At 40.2% G+C, this 22,454-nt stretch overlaps 1 protein-coding gene across 3 annotated transcripts in view; it reads left to right on the top strand.

Moving 5' to 3' along the window:
* Window positions 1-22,454, top strand: part of MYLK4 (myosin light chain kinase family member 4) — a 58,525-nt gene that overhangs the window by 7,588 nt on the left and 28,483 nt on the right. Inside the window, exon 1 of one of the 3 annotated variants that reach the window (XM_052697610.1) lies at window positions 20,667-21,635. The exons of 1 other annotated variant lie outside the window; for it this stretch is intronic. In XM_052697610.1, coding sequence (XP_052553570.1) covers window positions 20,979-21,635 — 657 coding nt within the window. In that variant the 5' untranslated portion in view covers window positions 20,667-20,978. Of the gene's footprint in view, window positions 1-20,666; window positions 21,636-22,454 lie in introns of those variants that run through there. One more of the 3 variants, XM_052697609.1, reaches the window with a different exon arrangement.

Raw genomic sequence — 22,454 nt, forward strand, 5'->3', positions numbered from 1 at the left:
TGTAAAAAGGTTTGTATGATGCCTGCTTGCACTATTCCTGGCCTACGTGGTCCCCCTGCTTCATTAGTGGTTATTTCATACATGGTTAGGTAGTTCAGGAGGCCAGCTTAGAATGCACATTTGTTCCTTAATTTCCTCCTTGGGAAACACGAAGCATTATTGCATTCGAGTTTACTTATGCACCGTGTGAATGAGTGATGAATGAGTGACAGTCGTCACGTCAGAGACCTTACAGTGTAAACAGGCAGCCACTGTGGAGCTACATAGAGAAGCAGGGGCAAAGGGAAAGCAACATCCAAGGTCACCTAGCAGACAACTGACACAAGCAGGGCTATCAGCCTGCCTTTCTGACTTACAGGCCAAGACTTGAAGCATGCTGCTACTGCTGTGTGACCCTCTTGTAATGAAAGAAGTGTCTTCCTCATCACACCTGTTTCTTATATCTGGGAACATATTCTCTCATGGATGTTGTATGAAACCTTTGTGGTTTTATCTAGCGTTTGCCAAGTATGTGGGAGATTTTTTTTTTCTCCCCCGAAATTCTTCAGTCATCTCCATTTCAGCATCATGTGACTGTGGTAGAGAAAACTGGCTTCTTACCTACCTCTAGGTTCCAAAATCAGAGGAATGCTTAATTGGAAGAATATGAGTTGGCAATAATGATTTGAGCTGCATTTCCAGATTTGCCAAGTCTCCCTGAGTTCCCAGGATCTCCTGCATCTGGAATCATATGCTTAACGTAAGTGGAGTCTGGCACTGTGAATGGTTTCCCAAAGTCTTCAGCAGACACCAAAGAAAAAAAATAGACTCTTTAAAGTTAAAAATGTGTATATATTATTTACATTTGACTTTAGAAAGTTAATTATGCAGTTCAGCTTAGAAATCATGATAATTTATAGTAATTAAGAAATGTATGGAAGGTGAAGAAGAAGTGCATATCTTTAGTGTTATATAGTTTTATCAGCATGGACTTGGAATGAGATTTTACATTTGAGTTTCAGATGAAACACTGAAGTTTATGCCAACAAAACATTTCACAGGGAAAAGAGTTAATGTAGATTTGGAGTACCTGTCGACTCATTGTTCAATATGTGTTCTGATTTTGTTCTTGTCAGCTTATAAAGGCATGCTTTCTTCAGTCTTTGTGGTACTTCACTGCAGACCCAAAGAGTCATTAGTTATTTAAGAATGAGATGAAGATAAAAGGTGGGCTTTTGAACTACATCAGGTATTTAAAGGACCGCTATCTGTCAATGAATTATAATTGCAAATAAGCAAGTACTGTTTGTTCCAGTGGAAAGCTGAGATGTTTTACCTTCCTGTGGGCTAAAACCACATGCTAGAGGATATGGCCAGAGATGTTTCAGCGTGTGGGTGGTCCTGGACTAAACATTATTGACAGTGATGAAATAATCACAGTGATCACATGCTTAAATTTAAGCATGTGCTGAAATGCTTTGTTAAATTGGGGCTTTTAGAATTATTAATAACATATGTATTAATTTGCAATGATGTTGTAAGATCCTCAGTCCCACATACAGCTAATGAAAACACAATTATTCTTTCAAGGACATCATATTCCACGTGTAAATAAAAATGAAAGGAGAACAACACAATGAAGCAATAAAGTAACATGCAGTGAACTTGTCATTGTTGATATCCTTTGCTTAACCATGTAGTACTTTAATCATTAGAGATTTTTTTTAAGCTTCATGCTGTAGAGTTTAGTTTTTGATGGGATTTAGCTGTGTCATGGGTTGTATGAACAACCTTCCATTGGTGATTCCTTGGAATAAGTTAAAATGCAAAAGAGTAAAGGAAAAGCTGAAAGGTAAATAGGAAGAAAGAAGAAAAGCTGACTCTTTAAAATTTCTTTTTAAATTTCTTTTTAAATTCTGGAGGACCCGGATTGCCTCTCTTTTGCAGACGTTCTCCATTTAGATCAAACCAGGCCAGATTCCTTTGAAGCTATTCTTGTTGACAGAAGCCAAGAATTGGTCTGGTGTGTTTCCATTAGCAGGAAATATAGAAACCTGTGTGTGGACAATTCCCTTTCCTCACCAAACAGTTGAGCTCATTTCCCTTCTTTCATTTCCAGTATTTTTGTTTTTATTTTCCCTGAATGTTACGCAGGATGTCTGCTTTGTGAACACCGGGTCTGTGTGTGGATGTGCGTATCAGCGGGATTCCTTACAGTATGGGGGACAGGAACTTGGACATTTGTCTCCACTACCTGAGTATCAGTTCAAAGTCCGTGATGTATATAGTATATATATGCTCTACTATGTGTTTGAATGGCTGTGCTAGGAACTATCTGAAAGGTTGCTCCCATCTGAATGCAATGAAAAGAGGAAAAAGCTTGACAAACAGAATGCAAACCTTCAAACCTGACATGCTTATATTTTCATTAGGAATATTGCCAATTCATTTTCTGAAAGAACTTTGATTTTTAGGAGCTATTAGTTCTCACGCTGTGTCCCCATCATATTACTATACTTAAGTTAGTAAGTATTGGCTTCGTAGTGCTCATAGAAAGTGTCTGCAACACTGGTAAAAGAGGCAAACTGACAAAAAAAAAAAGTAAAGCTGGTCACTGTGTTTGTGCAGACATCCATTGAATATCTTAACAGACTGCCAAGTGCTTTGCATGTAGTTGGAGCAGGAATAAGATTTCCTCCAGCAGTGAGAAGTCCTCCACAGTTAGCTACAGGTATTTTTTGAATTCTCTGCAAGTTGTATTTCAGTTCTATCTCAGCTCAACACGTGGATCCCACATACCTTGTGTACAGTTCATTTATTTGAGCGTCTGATAAAGACCTGAATTTACTAAAGTTTACAGTGACCTCCAGTGGTGAAAAACCTTCTGGTAAAATGACAGCTAATATCTCAATTCTGCCTGGAAATCATTCATCAGGGGTTTCAGGAGAGGCAAGTTTCAGTCTCATAGAATGTTTTATATCTGTATTTGGTTATTTATCATGTTTTGTGCTCTGTTTCTGATGTTACCTTTTTATCTTGGATTTTTCTTATTTCAGCTCTTCTTGCTTTCAGGATTCTTTTGCTTTTTGAATTGATAATAGTTGATAATGGAGCCATGTTGTATGGGAGCTGCATGAGGCTTTGCTGATTATGTATTTCCTAGGATTATAGCACGAGATCAGTTCTGGTCTTTCTCCCCTCATAAATCTTAAATTTCATTCTTATTTTCTGTAAGCTTCCCAGCACACAGTTTCTTTCAGCTCCTTCCTCATTTGTCTTTCTAGATTTCCCCTGTATTTACTAAGTCTCCCATTTGTTGCTCGTTGAGAGGACTTCTTCCATTTCACTTAAACTGACTTCTTCAGTTTTCTTGGTGAAGGGTTGACTCTACACTGCTTTAGCCATCTGGCTAGCCCAGAACCCACAAAAAATATGAAAGTTTGGATTTCTGGAATTGGTGGTGCTGGAAGATGGCATTGGGGATGGAAGAGGATATTTCTGTGTTTTGCAAGACAATATATACCTTAGTGCTTTAATGTCACTTATACCAATTTTTTAAATAATACTTTTCTTTGCCCACTGTGACTTCTGCACTGTGGGTGGCACAGATTAGTCTGGCTGCCATCAAATGCGTGATGTTCCTTACTTACATTTGTTAGCGTTGCTGACCTTACCCTATAGGAAGTATGGAGCTATGGGATGAAAACAGAGCTGGATTCTACAAAGTGTTTTTAAGATGTCAGGTCATTTGTGGTTTTATAGGAAAGAGGAGGGATTTTTTTTTTTTACTAATGTGATTCTGGAATCATTTGCCTTTCCTGGATGATTTTCATTCTTTTACACTTCATATACCATGTAGATATGCTCTGTGATAGGCATGCAAAGGATCAGAAATCATCAGACCTTGACCAGCTGTTCTGGATGTAAACTCATGTGTGCATGACTTGGCTGGATGTCATTTCCTAGGAAAATGGTATTTGAGAGATTATCAGAATGAAGTAACTTATTTTGCTTGAGACCGGCTAAAGTTTGGCAAACAATCAAAGTAATTAAACAGCACAGCAGAGAAGCCCACTGAAATAAAAGTATAGAATTATTCTTCTGTAAAGTTTGCACTGACTCTGTCACATATCCTTCCTAAAGGGGTCAGCTGGGTTCTGCTGCATTTCCTTTAATGGGGCTTTCCACATCTGTGTTGTGACCATATTGCATGGAAGTTTCCCTCTAAAAGAAAAGGAGATATTGCTCTTCTTCATCAAGTTTCTGCCTGGCTTGCTCTGAGTTTCAAAGGGGCAGCTATGCTTGTAAAGGAGAATATTCAAGTCCTAACTGATATGAAGTCCCCTGATAGGGAACATTTGTGCCATACTGGTGAGAAGCCAATGCAATCTGCAGAATAATCAAGCCAAGAATTGTTCAGCTTAATTTTGTCTGGGAATTAGTCTGTAGCTTGCTCCTTGTGAACCTTGCAAAGTCCTGGAAATGGAATGACTTCCTAATGTGCTGTGGGGCAAACGTAACTAAGAATAGGCTGTTCATTTGATTTTCAAGTAATAGGCATAACCATGGCTGATTCTGCAGGGACAGACATGTTGCTTACTCTGGAAGGATTCGGCAGTGATCTCCAGGCACTGGGACACAGACATCAGGTTTCACACCCCTGGGAGAGGTTGTGGACCTCCACAGAGATGGCGATGGTATCAGGGCTGTTTGAAAAGTTAACATACTCTAGTTGTCAGCAGCACAGCAGGTGTTGGTGTGACAAAGGGTCAGATCTGTGACATGAAATGTGATGATGCAGTGGCTGCCGTTGAATCCTCTGTCCTGACTTCTAAACCGTGAATACCAAAACTAGCTGGGAACTGAAGGAACTAAGCCCCAAAGTCTCCTAAGTTCACTAATCATGATGTCCAGTGAAATGAATGTTAACTATAACAAGGCCACCTCTTTCCAATTGTTGCAGTTCCTTAAATGGCTCCAGGCATGTTCTTTTATCCCTGCTAATAATAGATAGGATTTACAGATGGCTCATATGCCAAGGATTTAATTCCAAGCTCTATAAAAATGAGACATAGCCTCAAACCGTAGTCTTAAATGTTCTCTGAGAATCTACTTGTGTCAGTACTTTCCAGGAGTTCTTATTGAGGATAGCATTGCTTCCTTTTTTGGTTCAGCAATGACAGTTGGCTGTTTTCCGAGGGATCCTTGACAATCACAAGACAATCTTAATGAATTAATGCAAGCCAATTAGAATGTGTGGTTATAAACATCTAGCTGTATCCTAAGACCTTCAGATCTCTCTGTATTAACGTTAAAAAAATAAAGCTGTTTGCATCTAGCAGCGTTATTTCCCTGCTCAAGAGGAATCACAGTCACAATATTTGTTCATTCAGGCAATCAGCATCTTTATAAGGAAGGCACCTCTGATACTTTCCATGGAATTTATCATGAAGGAAGACCAGAGTGCAATCCACTGAAACAATTTCCAGTTTAGAGGCTCGTGTTTCAAATGATCATTGTTTCTGCCTCCAGATTGGCGAGGTGGGATGGGAAGGGGAAGGGTGGAAGATCTGGATTTATTTTTACTTATTTTCCTTTCAGTTTAGAAGTCTCTCCGTATTTCGTGGGCTCTGTAATGAGTTTTCAAGATTTTAAAATAATTCTGCTCAAATAGTCTCTCCTGAACTTGGGCAGACCATTCTGTTAGTGTGAGGAGGACTGCAGCATGAAAGAGACTGATTGAAACCTTCTAATTTGCAATCAGTTTTACCTCTGTGCAGATTTTTATGAGCCTGAAAACCTGAGAGACCTCAAAAAAGCGAATTGCATTGATATTAAACTGCACCTCTGTGTTTCTGTTTGGGACACATAAATCACTGTCCCCCCCAGTGGATTAGGATCTCCAAGGTTCATACAAATCACTGTGTGTAGGTCTCCTGTTAAAGGTTTAGTATGTTCAGGCAGGTGAAAGTGTAATTGTGCACTGAAACAGTGTGAAATTAGAGCCCACCAGCAACCTCCTACTTACCCTCCACGCACAAAGGGTTTGTGTATGAGGTAAGTCAACAATTCTTCTTTTACAGTTTCCTCATTCTTCCAAAGTCTAAGCAGTGCTGTGTGTGGAGTTAGTGTGGAGAGCGTGCTGGCAACAGGTGCTCTGTAGTGTCTAAATGCCCAGGTTGCAAAGATCCATAGCTTTGCACAAAATGTTTCTGAACACTGTCCTGAGCACAGTGATATTGTATTTAGGAAGGGTGGTGGGCTGACAGGTACTTCTTGCCTCTATGAATGCAAGACAAAACCAGTGTTTGGCAGAGAGACTTCCTGCTCACCTAAGAGAACCATTCAACCAGCTTTGCCTTTGCTGCTTTAATTCTTGATGTCTGATTGTGAAGCTGTGGAGACACAGCCCATCACTGAGGTTCAGGGCTTTATCTGCTCCTCCTTCTGTGACACGTGACACTTAATGCCTTGCAGCTACAGTCCTGAGCCACGACACTTGATTCTGGGCTGTGGCAAGCCAGACATCTGATGCTTCGTGCTTGATCTCTGACACTGGATCTCCATTAGGAAAATTACTGGTACCTGATCTGCCTGATCACAGCTACTTGATATATGGTGATGATCCCCATTGTGGCATGTTTACCACTGAAAGTAAATTTGAAACTAGCTAGCTAGCTAGCTAGTACAGCAAAACTGAAGAATTGAAGGATATGGCTTTACTCTGTGCATACTGTGGCTGAAACACGACATTAGCAAACCATATCTTGTTAAGAGGAAGTGCAGTGATAAAAGATAAAAAATAAAGAAGAATTATGGAAAAAAAATACATCTACACAAATCCCAATGGTGTATCTGTTTTCAGAGCTTCATGCTCTACATTAACTCTGTATGTTGCACTTAACATGGATCAGCCTTTGAAACAAAACCTAAAACACCTCCCCCCAACTTCACATAAGATCACATTTTAATGTCAAGTTTAGTAGATTCTGCTTTGTAGTTACAACTCAGATCCAGCCAGGGGCTTTACAGAAGCTATCAAATACTTTCACTAAGCAAGATGGTTGAAATTTGTTTGAAAAGAAATTGATAATCTGGTTCATTTTGTAAGGTTTTCAGTTTCACTACAAAAAAAATCATTTTGTGATCTTGGAGGAGGGGAATGCAATAAACAGAACTGCACTGAAATAAAAAGTGATATGAGGCATTCCAGCAGTGTTACAAGCACTGCTTTGATTGCCTTCTTCACCAATTAAGCTGGACGTAGCCTTTTCTCATCTGTCCACCAAAGTCTTCTGTTTTTGTGAGCTGTCATTTTCCAACACATTCTAGTGTTTTGTTTCAAAACCCTTTGACTGGCTCCAGTGACAACTATTTCTAATTCTCGCATTGGATCATATGAATCACAGAGGGTGTGAGACTTGTGCTCCTGATAATCTCAATTCATTTTACGTGATGTCAGATGAAAAAATTAGGTAAAAAAGTGCAGTGGTCATGAAATTGAATCCCACAGGCAGAAGGGTGAATGAGGTGATATAAAGACTTCAAAATCATTCCAGGCAGGACTGAAGAACTTGAAATTGTTTATGCTATAAGGTAGCACAGACCTGCAAGCAAGCAATATTTCAGCTGCATTCCAATGAGAGAAAGGAAGGATTACAAGCAATTATGTAGGGACTTTCATCTGAATAGTCTGAATTTAGATCTAGGCCAGCATTCCAGCTCCAGATCCAGTAGGAGCATCTTAAACTGGGGAATATGAAACTCCTTTAGCTTCAGACAGTCAGACAGCAGCCCACTGCCAGAAGTTACATCTTTGCTGTTATCATGAATGAAAATATTCCTTGTTATTTTGTCCAGTACTTTTGAGTGTGTGTCTGTTTACTCCCATTGCCCCCAGAACAGCAAGTAATTAGTGCGAGCATCTCATTTTAAATGAGATTATAATTTTTTCATTTTAAAATGAAATTTTAAATTTTAAATTAGTGTGAGTTTCTCATTTTAAAGCTGTTGTGCAGTAACTGTGTTGAGCATCTTTGTCTTGCACTGGGAGAAATAGCAGTCAGTCATTTCCCATCCATCTTCTCACAGTGACCATGACTTTTTAGAGCCACAAGAGTACTTGGAGGCATATGCATAACTTACTGAGATTAAGGCAAAAGAACTAGTTAAAAATGGGAAATCTCTTTTAAAAATCAAAAGAGGAAAGGAAAAAAGAGGAAATGAAAGAAAGAGGAATGTTTCAAGAGACTATAAAGCTAACTAAGCAAGCTAACAAGAAAGCAAAGAGCAGTGCATAATTGCAAAGTGAGACTGTTGTGTAAAATTGGCTTGCCTTTCCAAAAATTATGGACTTGTTCCAACTAGTGAATATTGCCTTTCCAATGGCAATTTCCAATGGATGTTTTGCAAAGAATAATTCCTTTCGGAGTGCTAAGCTGTATTATTTATGTGTTGTGAGGAAATAATTGGTGGTTTCTGATCTAAGCCTAATCCATCACTCCTGCAGATGCCATTCCTCCAAGCAACATACACGACCAATGTATGAAAAGGAGTAATGACAAAAACAGTCTACCACTGTCCATCACCCTTGGAAAATCAGATGGTCAAAGCTGGGATCCCTCAAGTCAGAAGGGAAGGCACTACCACCAGGGACTTTTCCTCCTGTCTGCTCCCCTGTAGTAGCTCTCCTGTAGTGATCTCTTTCTCTCTCTTGACTATAGGGGGTGCTAATCTTAGGCGAAGCATCTTAACTGGTAACTGAAGTTATGATTTATGAGTCTCTGGAGGTTCTGTAACTTCATTCTTGTTATTCTTATGCCCAGCATTAAGCAGTATAATGGTATCAAATGCTGGAGAAGTAAAAGGAGGAAAAAATTGTAACTTGTGTCTGTGATCTCAAAGATATTACTCAAAGATAGGACTTTAAAAGAAAAAAAAAGCTTATAATTTAAGCTTCCACCTGCTGCATAGTGAGGTAGGACCATTTTGATCCTCTGCTATGCCCTTCCATGGGACAGAGGCCGTGGAAATTGGCCAGATGGTTTCTTTCTGGAGCCTAAAAACCGATGATCAAATTAGAGCAAGTAATCTTGATGGAGTTCTGTAAATAGAAGAAGTAAGCAGATGAGGATAGGTCAGGGGAAGAGAGGAGAGGGCCTCTGAGGTAAGAGGACAGTTTGTTTCATAACAAAACTGTTCTTCTCATGTTTCCCTGTCCCAGAAGTGGAGTCACTAGACACTCAGGAATCCAGAACTAATCTTTCATTAACATAAATACTACAGACTTATTCTGAGCAATGTTATGCTTTGCTTTTTTTCTTTTTTTTTAATTTACTATGGAAAAAGACAACAATGTTGTCTGAAAGCATCATAAAATGCAAAAGATCTGGTTCCTCAAAAATCACTGTTGCATATGCATATTGCATATGATATTTCTTAATACCTCTGGTTTCTCAAGTCAGTTTCCTGTTTGTGTTTATTAAATGTTATACTGCTACACAGATAGTTTTCCATGATCAGTTGTACAATGTAGCAAGAATCATTTCTATCTCATTTTTCTTTTTGTTTCAACAAACTTTTTGGTCCCCTTCATGCAGAAGCACAGGCAAGTTCAAGGCATGATCAGACCATGCTGGCTAAACATCAACACCCTTTGTGTTCTCAGATAAGATAAGGAAACCCACTGGTGATTGAGCCAACTCCATGGGGCAGGGGGAAGGTGAGAGTATGAGCTTCTCTCTTGCCTTCCTTCCAAGAGACTGGCAGGCAGTACTTGCTCCAGCCGCCTGCTTCCCTGAGGAGCTAGGCCTGCTTGCCAGTCCATGCAGCTGGAGTCCTGCATGAGCTGGTCAAGGGATGGACATTTTTCAGCTTCTGTGAAGAGTTCTTCCTCCTGTAACATCGCAGCTCAGATATTTTCACCTGAACATTCAAGCAGTTCACAAGTAAGAAGAAACAGCAGGCAAAACTTCTCCTCTGAGACTTTTCAAAGAGCAGTCAGAAATGCTTCTGGATGCACACAGTGATACAGGAGGGTGAAACGCAGAAGCACGACCACCTGTAGCAAAGGCTGCCTTGCACCTGTTCTGGCTGCTCAGGTGGAAGTTCCTTCCAAAATGGATCATACTTCAGTTCAGGTGTCTTTAGCTTAAAGTCCTCCTCATAAAACTAAGTCTGAACCCCACAGCGTGGACTTAGCAAAGGCTTAGAGCTTCCCGGTTGGTAGCCTGCAGGTGTGCAGTGGAACTGAATTTTAATTTGAAACGGGTGACAACAGGAAGCACAACGAGTGCGTTTTGGCAGAGGGGTGACACAACTGAGGCAGGCTGAGTGAACTGATTCTCCTGCGCTTGCTGGGAGAATGTATCTTGCTTCAGATACTTGCGTGCTGCACTCAGTAATGCTGAAGCCATTTTATTAGCACCAGGTTTTCATTTCCAAATCCAGGTTTGTTGATGCTGACAGCTGGAGTCCTTTGAGGTCTGATAAAACACTGCTTCATGTTTTCTGGAAAAGTAAAAAGCTGGTAGTCACGTGGAATCAGATGTTGAAGAGATAGGACGGCAGTTTGCTAAGTGATAATATGTGGTAGTGAGGTGAGGCTTCACTGCAAGCAGTGTAGCACTAACAAAATACTTTTTTCTAAAAGGAAAAAAAAAAGTAAACCCTCAGCATTTCCAGCCTGAAACACATTTTTTCAGCAGTGGAATATTAATGAATTGGTAATACTAGACTGTTTTATTTAGCCAGCTTCTGTAACACTGTTGTACTTCATTGTTTATTCAAACCACAGACTTATCCAGCAGTTAATGTTGATAAAAATTCTATGAAAAGAAACTTCTGTCTGGGAAAAGCTGCAGCTGGCCAAAGGGAGCGTGCTTTTTGCTCAGCCAGCTGGGCTTCTCCCAGAGGCCAAGCACCTTAAATCTTACATGATTTTACATCCCCTGCACATTAAAGCAGGGAAACAGCTTTCCAGCTATAGGTACTGTAATCCAGCTGTGTGTCTTTTGGGTCACTGTGCTCATTAGATGCCCAAACTGACCTCAGACAGCAGTTTCCTTTCAGCATTTCTATAACATAAAACCTTAGCTCATCTTCTTTACTAAATGATCGAGATGTCTTTTGACTGCTGATCTGCCTTAAGGAACGTTGCTTCCCAAGAAAAGCACTGAGAAGCTGAAAAAATGGCTGAAGTGCCATATAAGAGTTTCTCCCCTAATTCTTATAGACTGTCATAACGTCTGGCCACTTAGAACTTTTTAGTGATCTTTCTAGATAATAAACTGGAGACTGTTACAGCGCCTTTATTCGTAGGATCTTTTTTTCCTTCCCATTGAATGCTTCCTTCTTTGCTTACCCACTTTATTCCATTTAAGCAGGTTCTTTGCTAATTCTTGGCTGCCTAAAGAGGGAGAAGCAAAAGGCATAGAGGAAGAAATGTAATTGTGCAGGAGTGCATCTGCCAATGCCATTACAGGCTCTTGAAGGCAAGAGAGGTACCTGCAAGGAAAGTCCTGCCCTGTCTCAGTGCCCTCCAGGATAGCAAGTTCTGTGCAGATATAATATTCAGAGAATGTATGAATGAACTGCCTTGTGAAATCTCTTTTGTGAGAGCCTTAGAAGTCAGTGATGTCTAAGTGTTTTTTTTTATAAGTTACCAAGGGGAGGTAACTGTCAGCAGGACTCCTCTCCCCACTGTTTGCATAAGTGGCAATAGCAATATATTTAGCAGATATGTAATGTCTTTATTAAGTTTCTTTTTCTCTTGGAAGTCTGAATTTGAAGTTTTTTACAATATTAAGTCCAAAAGTTATGTTCAATTTTTGGATTTTTCTTACATTGAACTTTTGAAGTTTGACAACTTTATTCTCTTAAGGAAAAAAAAAAAATTGTCATGGAAGATATTGATGATTCTCAGTTTAGATAACATACCCTCATTCTGCCAGCTACCATCTCATCTTTTGGATCTCATCAGGTAATTGAAATCTGAAGTACCACGCAGGATCTTTTTAATGCCTTGATACTGATGCTGGTATTCATTTCTCTGAACATCTTCAGCTGGACAGTGATGGAGGCTAATCTTTACAGCCAGGTGGCTGGGCATATGGAACGATCATTTACTTGGAACATGAGGGAGTTCAGGGATGCAAAAATAGGTGATGATTGTGATGGCTTTCAAAGTTCAGCTGTAAGGTTAAGAGCTGGCCATGTTTCATTTTGTTGGGATGATTGCTCCACGTGGAAGAAAATAGCTGCAAAAGAAGGCACATAGCTGAAAGTATCTGAGAATATCCACCATTGCAAAATGGTGTTTGTTAGCACGTACCCAGAGCGGGACAGAAAGACAGGAAGACAGATTTCAGGGACCTTTACCTCACATCCATTCATTCTGTCATATGAAGTTGAGCAGCATGGGTTACTTGTTTGGGAATGAAATTAACGGATCAAAATGGAGAAAAACTATAATTTTTAACTTCCTGGATTTTAGGGCTTTTTAACACAGCTCAGAAGTTAAATTTTATGTAACACTTTTTCTTTGAATTCTCCTCTTCTAAAGCATAAAAGTATGCTATGGAAACTCGCCAGGCACAATTTACAATCTATTAAAATATCGAAAAATATACACCCAAATGAGCAAACCTTACGAAAATCAACTCAAATTACCCTTTCTCTAAAAACACAGTTCTCTGGTGTGTGTGTCTCAGGATGCTTGTCCTTCTACACAGCCTTGGATTCTGACACTTATGCTACGTATGAATGTGCTGTTTATTTCACACTTTTCTCACTAGACTTCTAGAAGAAGAAATCGATCAAGGTGTTTTCAGCACACTGCTTTTCGTGTTGATTTGCTTAGTTAAAATCTGTTTAATTCCAACTCTGGTTGCAGTCATGGTAGTAAAAAAAAGTGTTTGCTTCAGCAGAGCCTGCCTGGGTAAACAAGCACTGCTCTGGCTCACCTGCAGAAGGAGCTGGTTCCTGGTTTCGTACAGTACTTCAGCAGCACAGGAGAATAAAATAATTTCTTCACGAGTATATGATGCAAGAATAGGCAAATAGTGTTGTGGAGAGAGCTTACTGATATTTTACAAAACAAACAAGCGAAAAAACCCCAAACTCTTCTTCCCACTTCTGCACTTCCATAAGCAGTCTCACAGCAGAGGCAGCGGGGAACCACCAACACAGGTGAAAATGAGTTTCCCTGGTTGTCACTCTGAGGCCCTCACTCACCTCACTGGATAGGGGATTGGAATCTCTGCATTATTTCACAATAAGGAAAACAGTAGGTTAAGGTATGATAAATCTGAAGGTAATTGCCTTCGCTTGTTGAAGATTTGTTTTATAAAGCTATCCAACCACAGAGTGGCAGCCTGAGACCCATGAGGAGGATCTCAACTGCTCCTTCTGTTAGTATTGCCTGTTGGGTGGGCAGCCACCACAGACAGTGCTCACTGTTCCTGTTACCACGGGCTCTGATACTGCAGACTGGACAATAGGTGTTAGGTTTTACAGCTCTATCTGAGCTGTCAGTGTGCTCCTTCTGGAGGAGATAATGCGTCATTTATATCTCTTCTACCTCCCAACAGGCCAGGCAGCTCTGGGACTCTTCTCCACTGCTCTTTTAAAGATTTTTTAATCAATATAGTTTCCCTTTCTCACTGAAATTACTTTTGCTATATTTTTAGTATGTTCTGATGGAGCGAAAGGTGTTACTTACATCCAATTTTCCATATAACCACTTCTGATGACTGTCTCTTTCAAGTCTTTTCAGCCTATCCATCCTGAATTAACTTTTTTGTTAGAAAAAGGCCATTCGTGGTTTATAAATTTTAATACAGGATGCTAGCTGCCAGAAAGTTTTGGAATGCTACCAAAGACTTTAACCAGTCTACCCAGCAGATGAAATGAGGTACAGCTCCTGCTGCACCTGGAGACAGTGCTCCTTTCATTGCTCTGTTTCAGAGTTATGACACCTCGGCTTTAGCCTCAGAAAGTCAGGAATTTTCCTTTAAACAGGCTTCCTGGAAATAGAGTTTTATGCTATTAATGGGTAATTTATCACACAGTATTTTTCAGCCTTAAAAAACTCCAGGTTTTGAGGTTTGTTTTGTTTTTAGTGTAGTAAAATGGAGACAGCTAAGCAGAGGTGAGACTTTTGAGGTGGTATCTTGACAGCGGGAGATGATAGTGGTGACTAGCCCTTGGTGGAAGACTGTCATGCTTTTTCATGGTGCTTCCATCTTCAGCTGCTAAGCATACAGATGATGATTATAGTGCCTTCTGTATGCCCTGCATGGTTCTTACCCAGAGAAACCCATTAGCTGTGCGATGCCACTTGTGACTGAATTGCGCATGACCTGCATGAATACTGCACCTCACAACTCACAGTGGATGAACCCTCCTAAGCAAATTCTTTGCCATACAAAAAAGATCTTCAGAGTTCTGCAGTGTGGGGAATATCACCCCCAGAGTATGGGTAGTGTCTTCCATCATCGTTTTCATCTTCAAAAAGCTAGACATTTCCTAAAGCGATATACATAGAATCATGGAGTTGGACTGGATCATTAGAGGTCATCTAGTCCAACATAGATCAGTTCACTTTTTTTTTAATTTCTTTTTCTGCAAAAGGTGGTCCTATGAACACTTTCAGAGAGGTTCCTAATTTGGAGGTGATAGCATTTCTGAAAGGCCAGCACATGGCATATACAGATTGATCACTGATCTGTAACCAGACTCACTGCAGTTTGTTTCGGAACTTGCTTTGGGGGATTTATCGCTGCAGTATCTCCAGGATACTTAGTTACCAAAGTCATTATAGTAAAGGAAGTCAGAATTCGTAATTAATTAACAGGTCGCAGAATAGCTGCGCGCAGAGAGCCCTGTGGAGCAGTAAATTCCCTAGTCGTACCTCATGAAGTTCAGTGCCAGACTTCCTCGCTGTACTCTCCTGCCCTGTATAAAGCTGTTTCCTGTTCTGACCTTGAGCAGAGTTCCAAACTAATGTTTTGGGCAGACCCCGGGGGAGCCATAAACGTATATCACTCATGACACAGTATGTCGCTTAATCTTAGCCATACAGTTATTTCAGCCCCCACAGTGAAAGAGTCCAACACGACTGCTGATTGTAGAAATGCTTCATTTTGGTTCAATTCCCTGATCCATGCTATGTGTCTTTGGGGCGGAGAGGGAGAGGAAGGAGGGGAAGGAGAAGAGCATGGTTTTCCTCGTCAGCTTACCATCACTGACATCTATGAACTTTCGGTACATAGCGTGGCTTTCTGAATCTGTTTCAGAGGTTTCATGCTTGCTCTTTAGTCTGTGTCAGAGCTGAGCAGTTGTAAGCTTATATTGTTTCTCAGGGAGCTGTTGTGTACTAGAGACAGAGCAGACATGCTTTAATTCTCACTCGTGCACTCCTATATACAGTGCTTTCTCTACTTTGTGACTAGAACATGCAATCCCCGGGTGTTTTAGATAGCAGCTCTACTGTTTCCTGATAGCCCAAAGCTGTTTCTTATTTGAGGCTGCAGAGATTTCTACTTAAATATTCTGTAAATGATGAAGTAACCTTCTCCAAAACATCTTATTTGCAAATGATTTAAGGAGACTTCTTTGCTAAGGATGTCTGCAGTTTATGATCATTTCACAGTAGGTAAGAAAACCTATGATTTCCTTGTGAAACACAACCGATGATTCAGAGATAAACAGCACTATTGGAACTGCTCTGCTAAATCCTATGGCTTAGTCCAGCCATAAAATGTACATCCCTATGGCCAGTCTGGGAATAGAACTTGCATCTCCCCTGATCAGAGTTCCGTAAAAAGATTTGCCTTTGCTTATTTGCAAAATGTCTCTACTGGTAGCCAGCTCTTAAATAGGTCCAGGAGGGCTGGAGCCTGGCTCCACCTGTTCTGGCAGCACAGGAGAATTGCCTTCACCTGTGCTCCTCTGGCTGACTCATGGCTCGCCTCAGGTGATCAATCAGAGGTTCAGCCGTTCCTCAGCCATGATTCAGCCGTTCCCATACAACAGGTCATGATGGCATGGTCTAAATTAGCACTTGTAAGCCAGGGCTAGTTGTTCACGCTTCTTTTTCCTTAACATATACCCCATGCAAGCCTGATTCTTGCTCAGACATAGATGTGGGAATGTCAGAAAAATACATTTTGCTTACACTTAGGAGCGAGCAATGGTTGGAATGGGGAGCATGCATCACACAGGTGCTGCAAACTCCTGAATGGCAGGGATCTACATTTTATTTATGAAGAGCAGAGGAGAGACATCCCAAGCTTCTGCAGTAGTAAAATATCAACCCAGATATGGGAGTTCAGGAGGTACGTTGTCTAGAACAGCTTAGATTTGATGAGCATGGTACTGTGCTCTCCAGATAAAGTTCAGTATAGCATATCCTGGCACACAGCTTGGAGCCCAAAAAGTTGGAATTTGACTCAAACACTTCTGCCTGTGCTCTTGTTTATTATAATGGTTGATGCCAGCAACCATAAATTTACGAGGTGCTCTGTCTGGGCCTTTAACAGTTATGAAGAACTGAGCTGAACTGAGCTAAACTCATGTTAAAAAAGGGACTGGGGAGGAAAACTCTTTATGATGTGAGTCTGATAGAAGAAAAGGTAAGGCAGAGCAGTTAGCATCTCAGCAGAATGGTCTGAGGACCAAGAGCTGGTGAAAATCAAGAGTACAAGTCTTTTAAGCAGAAAGCAGTTATCAGGCTTTATTTGCACAGATAAATTATCACATATGAAATATATGTTAAAAAGCAAGTATTAGCTCTTCTTGCTGATTAGATTGGGTGTTCTGGACTAGCAGGATATTTTTCTGAAGCTGTGTTGCTCTTACGCCTGTGAGACTGATATCAATCAAAAAGATCATAGCCTGCTAAGAGCTTGGTCTGGGCACCTCTGAGCCTGAGGCTTGTGATTCAGAAGCACAAAGCTAACAGAGCTGGGGAAGCAAACTGGCTTGTCTGTGATAATTTCCTAATGCTAGCCAGATTTTTCATGTTCATGTGTACAGAGAAAATAACACTGACCACGGTGTGAGTTCAAGAGAGAAAGCAGAAGGGAGACTTTTTATTTCTCTAGCCTGCCCGGTCTTCACCTTTAACCCCTTTATGAGTCAAATGGCTGAAATGGAACCTACCTATTTCTCTTGTTGACAAATGTAAAGCTGATGCTACACATGAAGTTTTATTTCATGTCCTGCAGACTTGTTGTGTCTTGTCTGTAGAGATGTTAAAAATATGAAAGTCACTGGAACTGTCTCTTATCCACTGCTACTCCTTTTGCTTTTTCTTTTGAATTTCAGATGTATACTTTTTTGTTTTCCATTCAAGAAGGGTTACAGTTACTGCAGTTTGTGCCTTTAATCTCCTACAGCCATTTTTGCCATTTTGGTGCTGTGCAAATTCAAATGATTGACTGTTATCACAGTGATACTGAGAGCTGAGGAAGAATGGCGTGGATGAGGAAATACCACCCAGTCAAGCTGGTATCACTTTTCTTGCCTCAGAAGAGAGAACTGAGGAACTTCAGAACTCAGAATCATTCAACAGGCTTTCCAACCATCAAACCAATGATTGTGAAATCTGGCACCAGAGGTAGCAGGGATAAAACCATCCTCCTCTGTAGGCACCACGGGAACTGCTGTTGCAATTCTACATCCAGTGTTCTGGCTTGGAGGGTAGATTTATGTTGGTTTACATGGACTGTTTAGAATAACAAGAATAGAAATGTGACAGAAGTATTTTTCTGGGGCTAAGTGAGAACTGAATGTAGTCAATGAGCTCAAAGCTCATTAATGAAGCAGGCCATGGGTAGTTGAACATAAGGAAAACAGGAAGAAACCACTATAGTAAGCTCAGTCATCGCTAAAACTTGTAAGAGGAGAAAAAAATAGCTGTTTTACAGGTTTATTTCATAACCATATATATGTAGTCAATAAGAGATTATTTAAATTATTGGGAAAAACATTCAGGTATTCAGCTGTTAAAATATCTCAGATTATTCATGTATACTGTTATTACATGTTATTAAATTTTATCACGTAAATTTACCACGTAATTGTGGTAATGATGCACACTGCAAAGAAAGAAATGTGCAAATCCTGTAAATAATGCTAGTTTTTATACCAGTCATTCCCTGAAATAACTGACTCTCACTGAAAGATATCTGACCATGAAAGAGTATTTCCAGTTTGCAGGGCAAGAGGCAGCAATCAGATTCCTAGTTCTGAAGAACTTAACTGGCAACACCTCCCTGGACCCAGGAAGAAAACTGCTGTTAAATTTCATTTTGTTGCTCTTCTAACCTCCACACAGCAGTACTCTCTCCTAACTCATGTCAGCTTCAGACAGAGCTAACACATACAGATAGGCTTGTAGTGAAGCATTTTCATAGCTGGTTTTCTACATTTGAAAAGTGCCTGGCATTTTTTCATGTTGTGGCATAATATAAAATCAATAGGACTTCACTGAAGATATCTGATAATAGGATTTTGCCTCACAGACCTTAACATTTTTATTAGTATTTATAGTATTGGTTTGAGGTATTTCACATAACATTTCCCTGGGCAACTGTTAGAAGAGATTTAAATGTTTAACATATGTGGCTGTGCGCAGTAATATAACACATTATTTTGCCATTACTATCCACGTGTCCTTTTTTTTTTATCATTTCCTTGCTGTTACAACATAATGTTCCTTTTGGAGAGGATCCCTGCAGCTGATAGGCTTTCCCTATGAAACCCCCTAAGCAGGAGCCCTTACTGGGTGGCAAGGCACAACAAACCTTTAACCTCGTGCTTGTGCAGGGCAGTGGGGGTCGGAGGAAGCTCCCAGTGAGCTTCTGAGCTGGCACTTCACACAAGATAAATGGCTCTGCAAACCTGGCCATTTTACAGGCATGCAAACACCTCTCCTGGAATTCTGTGTCCAACAGGCTTCTGCAGATGTGAAACTGTCAGGAGGGTTTAGTTTATCTTTCTAACAGGGATGAACGGAAAAAGGCTAAGGGATTTAAACATAACTGCTCTCTGCAGGAGCCTCCATGATTTTCTTTGCTTCAATCTTCTTTTTTTAACTGCTGCTCTGTATATTATTCTTCCCATGAAATAGGGATCCCTAAATTCCCTGTCATTTTCTTCCCTCCTGTCCTGCTTCCTATTTTAAAATCATTTAACCTTCTCGGTCCGCTCAGAGAACGTGCTACGCACAATGACACGTGGTGGTCACCTCTTGGTAATGTCTGTTATGTAAAGAAGGGATTTTGTTCCACGCTTCAGCGTCATGCATGGACACAGTTCACCTTTCAGTCACAGTAACACGCTGCTCCCAGTAGGTGACAAATGTGCCTAGGAACTTCTTTCCTTTATTAACCTGTGGTAACCTGAGAACAAGCTGCTGAATTAGCTTATCAACACTGGCTGTATACTGATTCATAAATGACTGTGAGAAAATACTTTTTGAAACGTCAGCTGTGTTTGACTGTAAAAGGCACCCAGAAATAAGGAGATCTTTCACATCCTTCAGTTTGTGAACAGAACCAATCTTTACAGAATATTCAGTGCTCTAGATATTCAGAACTCACTGCATGCTTTAGCAAGTTATCCCTCACGCTCGCCTTTAAAAGGATGGATAAACTGAGGCTGGTTTCTCCTGGTTCGCAGGAGCACACAAAAGAAGCTCTTGTTCCTTTGAGCAGGGCTACAGTCCGCCTGTTTTCCAACAGCTGACTTTACCTGTTGCATTCTGTGAGATTCTGCACAAGTGCAGACTGTGCTATGTGTGGTCAGTCTATGACAGCCACCTGTCTTAGGCACTCTTTTCCTTGTATCTCAAAAGCACCCTTTTTCCATCAGAATGATCCATACCAATGTGCTTTTAGCTCACGTGGAATATGATTGACTTGAAATGAAAAGCTCTGGTTCTAATATTTACTTCTTAAAATCTGCTTTTATTTTTCTAACTAACATGAGAAATGTCCAGCAATTCAGACTCATCCTATTCCTATTCAGGCTGATTCTTCTTTGTCCAATCTTGTCTTTCTGAAAAGAATGAAAGCCTTTTGCAAAAATTAAGCAGACTGTCTGAGTTATTAATATTAATCACTGTTTTTATGACATGTTCTGACAGGCAAAGTAAAGAAAGTCTATCAATTTTTGGAATTTTGGATGACAGATCACAATAAATGTAAGAGCCCCTTAATTTGTAGCAAGTTAGTATAGCCTCAGTAAATACAGATATGAATTGAGATTTTGGATGTGAAGGGAATTGCTTTTGTGTAGAGAGCTAGACATGTTGTAGCTGAAATATTAAGCAGAGAATAGGACTCTCATTTTTATTTTAATTTTTTTTCCACAAATCTCCATTCAGCATCTCCTTCTTTTACTTTCCTCAGTGTATTTGTTTTTAACAACTCCATCAACTTCCTGCTGGCATAAGATGCTTCTCAAGCAATAGAGGCTTTCATCTGAAAATCTCACCTTAAGACGTAGCAATTTCAAGCAGCCATGCTTAAGGGCCCTTACAGGGCCCTTATTCTCTTCAGAGCAAGGATCACATTACATATTAGGCTTCTGGAAAGCAGCAGCACTACTGCCAAAGTGTCTCTACTTCTCATGTATCATGTAGCGTTTTTGCTGACAAATTCCCTTGGAGTGCAAATAGTTCTGTCCCTGCTAGGGCTGATGTCACTGAACCGAGTGCATTTAGGATGCTCATCTCTCTATTTGCTTCATTTGGAAACAGATATATGCATATATATTATAAATGGATTCAAGGCGCTTTTCTTCCTAAGTAATTTGGGTGTCTCTTTCCTCTGTTTTAGTTAAATGTGGAAGAGTAGTTACTTAATTAGTTGAGTTGGAGTCAATAAAGTAGGCTGTATACCAGTGCAGTCTGGATGGGAAGCCTTTGCAACTGATACCGTCCTCAGCAGCTGAGCATCAGAGCGTTTCCTCCCCCAGCCTAAACTTGCAAAATGACCACATCCAGCAGGCAAAGCTCTTCTACATCTATGGTCAACAACGTGGCAAAAATGTTTGATCCAAATGCTTTGCAAAGCCAGAGGTCTGATAATACAATGGAGCCCCCGCAGATTCGTCGTGTTGTAAGCAGTGATGTCAGCACTGAAAGTTTTAACGTCATGGATATGAAGTTTGCCTTCCTTGAACAGAAAATAGATAAGCTGTTGATGCTGCAAGACAATGTGCTTAAGAAACTGAACAGCGTTTCCCAAGAAATCTATTGCATTGAAAAAGATATCGGGATTGTAAAAGCGGAGACATCTGAGCCTGGACTGAAAATGGAAAGAAGCAAAAATCTGAGAAATAATCAAATGAAGAGGCTTTGCCTTAAGATGAACAAATCTCTTTCTGATATAAACAGGAATGCAGAGCAGCAAGTTAAAAGACTGGATGGACTGGAACAAAGCGTTTCTGCAATACAGAAGCTTGTAGGGCCTCTGGCTGAGAAGGTTAAAGCATTAATAATTCATCATTCATGTGGAAAACATCATATTCTGAAACGTAAGCTTTGCAAGGCAGGTGATTATACAAAAGCAGCTGGACATGGTTTTGGGATGCAGATTTTCTCAGCGACAACAGCTGATGCTCTGCTCAAGAAGAGGAGTGAAAAGGTGAGCCTAGGTTTCTTTCTCATCTTGTCAAGAATCATTGCAAGCCACAGATATGTTGTCTTACATGCTTAGCTTTTCCATTTCATTAACATTTAAGAGAGAACAACCCATACTCTTTAGAAAAATGGAATGTATTAGAACAAACCGAGCAAGTTTTGGTAAAAAAAATACAAAAATCTACTCACCTCTGACTACTACCTCTGTTTTTTTCTAATGATCTCTTCATTGTTATAAAACATAATTAGGGGTCACTGACATCAGTGACGAAGATTGTAACAGAGATCAGTAGGTTTGGGTCTTGAACATTTTACTGGATTTGTAATTGTTGAGTTAAATCAAGTTGCAGCAGTCGTGTTACATGTTGTGTGGTCCAGAGCTCAGTGAAACTGTTGAAAAACCTTCCAATGACTACAATAGACTTTGGAAAAGGAATGTGCATGTGTGTGATGTCCTTTATTCCAAAGAGGAACTTAACTGTTCTGATGTTCTGATCTTGTATTTTTGCTGACATCAGTGGGGAGGGAGGTGTTCTAAATTGGGATCCTAGGTAAGGTTACTGTAACTGGAGATGCAGCTTTTGTAAACTTCCTTGGAGGAAAAATGCCTGTGTCACCATAACGGGAGTTTTGTTATGTTCTTTACAGGCCAGATTCAGAGAACACACACAAAAAAGGCTCCTTTGATTATCATAGACTCTTGTAAGGTAGCTTAAATATTATTCATAGCTTAAAGAAGCCCAGTAGCACTAGAAAAATAAGAAGTTTCTTCTAACAAATATGTTGAAACCAGAATGAGCTAAAAATGTTGCCTTTGTTATTC

This window comes from Tympanuchus pallidicinctus, unplaced genomic scaffold (genome assembly GCF_026119805.1).
Source record: "Tympanuchus pallidicinctus isolate F22 unplaced genomic scaffold, pur_lepc_1.0 scaffold31, whole genome shotgun sequence".
Lineage (NCBI taxonomy): Eukaryota > Metazoa > Chordata > Aves > Galliformes > Phasianidae > Tympanuchus > Tympanuchus pallidicinctus.